The sequence below is a fragment of the Oryzias melastigma genome, linkage group LG17 (genome assembly GCF_002922805.2).
Source record: "Oryzias melastigma strain HK-1 linkage group LG17, ASM292280v2, whole genome shotgun sequence".
In the NCBI taxonomy this organism is placed as follows: Eukaryota; Metazoa; Chordata; class Actinopteri; order Beloniformes; family Adrianichthyidae; genus Oryzias; species Oryzias melastigma.
The window spans coordinates 31,139,334-31,146,058 of record NC_050528.1 but is presented as its reverse complement, the minus strand read 5'-3'; the positions used below and the strand labels follow the sequence as shown (position 1 = coordinate 31,146,058).

General features: G+C 42.6%; 1 protein-coding gene across 1 annotated transcript in view; it reads left to right on the top strand.

Moving 5' to 3' along the window:
• The first annotated feature begins 3,088 nt into the window (after window positions 1-3,088).
• mpz (myelin protein zero) overlaps window positions 3,089-6,725 on the top strand; it is a 19,305-nt gene continuing 15,668 nt past the window's right edge. The window contains exons 1-2 of the mRNA XM_024280081.2: window positions 3,089-3,259; window positions 4,387-4,553. Coding sequence (XP_024135849.1) covers window positions 3,220-3,259; window positions 4,387-4,553 — 207 coding nt within the window. The 5' untranslated portion in view covers window positions 3,089-3,219. The remainder of the gene's footprint in view (window positions 3,260-4,386; window positions 4,554-6,725) is intronic.

Sequence of the window (6,725 nt, the reverse complement as noted above, 5' to 3'; positions counted from 1 at the left end):
CAATATTGGAGCTCTTCGACTGTGCAGTTTAGATCCAGATTTTAGCTCAGACGAGGAAAACAAAGGCGTTCATGGATCTAGTAGTCAGGGAGTTTACGGCCTGCCGATTGTAGTTTGTCAGTAGCAACTACAAGCATTTTCAAACATAATCATCTGTTTCACAACAATTTAAATAAAGAAATACTCAAAAAGCATTTTTAATCTGAATCTTTTTTACATATATGTCCGTCATCAGAAAAACCCTCGAACATGTTAAAAATGGCAAAAATTTGAATTGGAGTGAGTCTATAAGCTACATTCACACCGCGGTTGTCAATGCGCATTCAATGAAAAGTCAAAGAATCCATCCATTTTTCAAATCCGTTTTGTCCCTTTCTTGGTCACGGGGGTGCCGGTGCATAACCCAGCCACTCGTGGGTGAAGGCGGGGTTCACCTAGACAGGTTGCCTGTTGCAGGGTCTCAACCACTTACATCCACTTATATTCACTATTCACAATTTAGAGTCACCAATCCACCTATGAAGCATGTTATTGGACGGTGGGAGGAAGCCGGAGTCCCCGGTGAAAACCCACACATGCACGGGGAGAACATGCAAACTCCACACAGAAAGGTCCCAGTTTATGTGTGAGGAGGATGCTGAATGTTTTTCTGTTCTTCATTACTGTTTGAGTTTCAATGTTTAAATTTAAAAGAGCTGTCTTGTTGGAATGTATGCTCTTTTTCTTTTCCTGTCTTGTTTCAGAGTATTCGATTTCTCCTCATTTGCAGGTGCTTGTTCTGTTCTGATTGGCTGCAGGAAAGTTTGCTGGAAGTGTTCCTGTCTGTGTAAGGAAGTGTTGAAAATAGCATCAGAAGGCCTTCCCTGGCTCTTACGTGACCAAATAAATGAATTTTCCCAGCTACTGCCATTGCAAGTTGGCTGTTTTCTTTGGTTTGTATTTCTATTTACACCTGCTTGGTCCACACAGAACATGGTGGTTCAGTTTCAGGTTCCCCAACCGGGACTTGAACCAAGGACTTCAAGAACGTTGATCATGAAGGATAAGTTTGCACCCGGATATATCACACCAAGTCTTTTATATTTTGGAATAGAGCTGTGAAAGAAAAAGCCTGGAGCAAGATCCATGAGATTTGATGTTTTACACTAAGCTTCTTTGGCAAACAAGCTCTAGTAAACTAGAAGTGAAGGCCCTCCCTGCTTGTCCAGTGTGAACACCATGTAAGAAACTAGACTAAATTGCTCTTTTAGACCCCTGGTTTAGTTCACTTTACCCCTCGTAAAGTTCCACTCTATCGTTTAAAAATGCACCATATTTGTGCTTTTTAAAGCATTTATTAATAAATGTAGTTTTTAAATACTACATTACAACAGTTTCTATATGTTTATATACGTATAAAACAGTTGTAACTTCTTTTACTTTTGACAGGAGTGCACACTAGTTCCTTTCATGATAAAGGTCAATCTACTGCAGCTTTACTTAGATTAACCCTTCCACTCTCCTAGGCTTGTTTAAATTAAAAGTTGGATCATCTGGACTCCATAAAACCGTGCGCTACACTTTTTTTTTCAATGATTGTTGATCCTTACTGGCATCCAATGACGGACATGAAGTCTTGTCCACCTTTGTTATGGAAGGGCTAACACCTCAATGTAGGGGTGGGGTCATCTGGACCCCATAAGAGAGCACGAGGGTTAAAAATGAAAGAGTCAAACAGGATGTTTTTAGTCATTAGGATTTTGTTTATTTTTTTTCCTTTTAATCTCAATATTTTAGTAGAATCTATTTTACAATAAAAAACATTAAGAATAACTTAAGCTTTTTATTGATAACTCTAAATCATTTTCAATCATTTTAAACCATATTTGTTCAAAATGTGAACCCCTTTAGTGTATTTTACCAAAATTAAAATACTTTTAGAGACTAGCTATAAATTAAAAATACAAATTTAAAAAGCATCTCTACAGAAGTTAAACTGTTTTTGTTTAGATGCTTCACATGCTAAACAGAAATGACAAAACTTAAATAACTAATCTCTTATTTATTTAATCGTTAGCATTTTTCATTAAAGCTAAAGAGCCGCAATAAATGATGAAAGAGCCACATGTGGCTCTGGAGCTGCAGATTGCAGACCCCTAGGCTAAACGCACGTTCAAGAACCAGCGTTTCAAAGTAGCTTTACCAGTAGCAGAATGAATGTTTATGGATGAGGAGAGACACAGCGGTGGAACCAGACCTGCAGAAGGAGTCTTCTGCAGCACTGCCACTCACATGAATCTGCTTATCTCATTTCTGCTGCTGTTCTCCAGCCCGAGCGCCTTGTCCTCACATCAACCTGTCTATATATAGCAGATCCCTCCCCACTCTTATCCTCCGTCTGCGTTGCTGGAAAAGTGGGGAGTGGGTTGCCGGCGTCTGAAAGCGCAGCTTTGTGTGAGCGCGCGGAGACGGCCAGGCCGGGATGAAGAGGAGAGAGGAAGAAAGCGCCATTGAGAGACGGGCAAACACGAGTCAGCCCCTGTCCCCCCCTCTCCCCATTGTCTCAGAGTTCTAGACGTCAGCAAACAACAGGAATCTTGATGGGGAGGGGGACGGGGAGCGAAGAGTCGGGGCTTTGTTTTGGGCCGCCAGCCTCGGCTCTGGTGAGAGTGCAGGCGGAGGGGACGGAGGGCAGGTCACCGGGCTGCAGGGTCTCCTCACTGAAAGCAGACGCCGGCCCCCCAGCGCTCGCCGTGTAATCACACATGAGCAGTGAGAACACACAGGGGGGGCTGCAGATGGCCTCGCCAGCACTCGAGGTGTAAATGAGAGTTTCATCTCCATTCACACGGCGGTGAGGGTTTAATCTGGCATTCATCACGCCGTAATGCAGACAAGTTTGCTAATTCGCCCCCAGCCGCCCATTGTTTACGCAATTAATCCAGGTGCCGTTTTTCTTTTCTTCCCCCACTTCAAAAATGCAATTTGTGTCATCCAGGGAGAGTGAAGGAGATGGGAGGAGGCGCAGAGGGGTGTGAGGAGAGGAGGAGATGGGGCCGGGCCGGGCGCGGGTCAGGGGTGTGGTTGGCTATAAACCGGGGGACAGTGAGGGTTCTGTTGTTTTGAAGCCCTCCGTCCCGGGCATCCTTGACCCCTCCGCTCTCCGCTCTCTTCTCTCCTCCCTGCAGAGCGGGACTCCTGTCGGGTTTTTTGGGAGCTCCACGGAACCCAGAAGCAACCATGTTGGCGGTTTTGGTGTCGCTGGTGTCCCTAGGAATAGGTAAAGGTGTTTCTGATTTGTCTGTGAGAGCAGCCTCCTGACTAACCATGGGTTGAAGGTTAAACGAGGATTTGACAAACTCCTAATTACTTACCTGAAAACTAATGAAGCCGAGGACAATGAGGAGGTTTAATAGCTTTGAATTAAAGCCTCCCTTTACACTGCATTAGAAGTGAAGTATTTTAATTGCCATCTTGGCATTTGCTGTATTGATTTCATGTTGAGGGCCAGGAGTACACCTGTGAGGAAACTGTTCATATTTACGGCGTAGAAAACAGACATTTGTAAAGTTTAGATATTTTCCCTCCTAGCTCAGCACTTCTTTTTCTTTGCCCTCCCTGTCAGATATTTTTATATATTTTTTTCGGTCTGAATTTTAATTAAAGCTGTCAAGTGGAGTTTCATTGACAAGTAGTGCGGGGGCTGAAAGATGCTGTGAACTTCCCTCAGTGGGTGTTGAAAGAGGCAGAAATCTCAACATGACTGCCGGGGGGGTGGTGGTGATGTGCGGTAGCTGGGAGGGCACCGTGACCCGTGGTGGCCCGTTCTCATGCGGAGGCAAACGCTATCAGAGTGACTTTGCTGAATGGCAGGGTTGTGCTCCTCCCTGGAGCTTTTGCAGCACGTTTAAGATGCTGAACATGTTTGCAAAAATGAAGGAAAATATGGATTTTTGTTTCTTTTTTTGGGGGGCAGCAAGAAGGCAAATGAACATCGATCATTAAATATCAGTGGAGCATAAACAGTGCACATGATTATGCCAGCATAAAAATGGAGAAAATGATATTCTCCTCTGACTTTTAGAGACTTATATTCAATTAATAATCCCAGTAATTACTGTGTGGATCGATGGTTTGACACCACTAACCGCGCAGACAGTCGATGTGTGTCTGGATGCGTATCTAAGTCTTTGGGACTTATAGATTTCAGGGAGCTTAACAATAAATGCTCACGCGAGCACGGCCGAGCGTCTTCTGTGATTACACTAAACCCGGAGAATATATGCAGAACGGCAGGGATCAATGCATGTTAAACAAATGTGTTTACATCCCACTTTTTGTGTGCAAATACTCTGACACAACTTTGAGCGTTTGGGCTCATGGTGTTGCCGACCTGTGTCCCCTCAGTGGCGCAGCAGTGCCAGGCCATAGTGATCTACACCGGCTGGGAGCGCCACGCGCTGGTGGGCTCCGACATCCGGCTCTCCTGCTCCTTCTTCTCCTGGCGCTGGACCTCGGAGGACGTCACCTTCTCCTGGACCTACAGGCCCGACGGCTCGCGGGACAGCATCTCTGTAATGTCTGACCGCACGCAGAAACCACATAACAACAGGAGCGTTGTCACACAGAAACAAGCTAGATTTGAAGGGATAGAGCAGGAACTGTAACCTTTGACCTCTCCGTGGCTCTCTGGTAAAGGAAAATAAAACATTTATTAGATGTGTCACTGTAAAAAGAACGCAAGTGGTAAAGTAGAAAAAACTCATTTACAAACAGTTGAAGGACATTATGTATCAGAAGCTTTTTGAGGGTCGGATTTTTTATTTTTAAACACATTCAAGGATTTTAACCCCTTAACGGCTGAATTTATTCCCAGCTATGAAAACAAGATTTTCACTTCTGTTTTTGCCTTTAACTAAATGCAACATTTAGGTCATTTTCTTTTCATGGGGGCATCAGGATGATCCAGATGCAGGACAAGATGACAAGCCAGAGTGAAGGAACCAAAAGAGTTTAATTAACAAAAAGCATCACTTTTAGTGGAGGGGGAATCACTAATACAAAACTCAAAACCAGCACACTAAAGAGACCAAAGAACTAAACCAAAAGACTGACCATAAGCTACACTCTGATACTGAGTGCAGAAACAAAACCACTTAAATAAGCCTCAAACAAATGAACCCAAAATGCAGGCAGCTGTGTCCCAGTCCATGGAGAGCCAACAGGGAGGGGGCGGAGCAATCCAGGAAAAGCCACAGCCAACCTGCACAGGAAAAAGAACACAAGAATGAGGAAAAGAACCAAACAGAACTGACAGACTCTGTCATTTATGGCTAAGGAGTTAAGTGCTTGAAAACAAAACAACTGTCTCAGAATTACCTCTGATTTACTTCATTAGATTTGCACATTTTTGTATGAAAATTGAAAATCTAATGATTTGCTGCATTGAGACGATCCTATGTGACACAGGATGTATTTTATTTTGAAAGGAAGTCTTGTGAAATCTCTGATAAATGTTGTAAACTATTTAAAGTTTTGGAAAAAAATATCTTAATTTTATTTTGCCCGTGAAATAACTTGTTTTTAGTTATCATAATAGTAACATTAATATAAAAATAAGTCGATGTTTAATTTTCCTGAAAAGTGAATAAGACTTTGTGGCTCCTGTTGGGATGTTGTCAGAGACAAATGGACCCAAAAAGCTCTTTAGGCGTTGAAGGTTGCAGACCTCTGCAACAGAGGCTGCACATTGAGAGTTTGATGAACTTCACGCTCTGAATACAACAGTAGAACCCAATAGAACGTGTGTCAAAGTCATTATATCCGGCCCTGCAGAAAATTTTATATTATTATCATTAAAGGGTCACCAAACCATAAATCAACGTTCTTTTTGCTGTGTGTTGGTCATTGCCGAATTTTTGATAAATTAAAATAAAATTGTTAAATTCTTGAAAATATAGTCAAAACCCGCCTGTGTGCGGCCCCCTAATGGTCGAGACGAGGTATTACAGTTGAATTTTGTGATTGGTCAAACCATGTAAGTGTCAGAAGTCTCACATCATGATCTGCAGCTGCAGTAATGACAACAGTCCAGCCCCCAAGCCCCGCCCCTCTGACTGGATTTTCAAATTTCGGATGTGGGAGGAGTCAGCCTCCAACTTCCCTGTTTGGTTACCCTTTAGCGGCCCGATGTTATCTCACTAACATACTGAAGCAACACTACGATAATGGAGGCTGAGAGATCAGTTAGAATGGCTTCTAACATAACAGGATAAAATAACTAAGAGTAAAACAGACAGACAACAAAACACATAAAACGACAACTAAACCCCGATCCGCCCAGACAGCCAAAGGAATGATATCCCACAATTCCATGAGCTGTCAGATCTAACAGCAGGCTCAATGTGTCTGCGACCATCACTACAAAATTAACTCCAAATCCCATCATACATTGCGTCAGACTAAAGTCTGTTTTGGATCTTGGCCCCCAGTGCGATAGAGTTTGACACCCCCAGAAGGATGAAACCTCTTGTTCTCTTCTCATTCGCATCATTGTGTTTGGCTGTACAAATCTAAACTTGCTAAAACAACCACCATAAAAATACGTTTAAAAAAATTCATGAAAACAAAATTTAAACAGATAAAAAATAGGTAAGAAAAATGGTTTTATCAAGAATTCTTATTCTGAGAAAACATTTATTCACTAAAACATTCTTTTTAAAACTACATTTTTAAAAAATATTTGC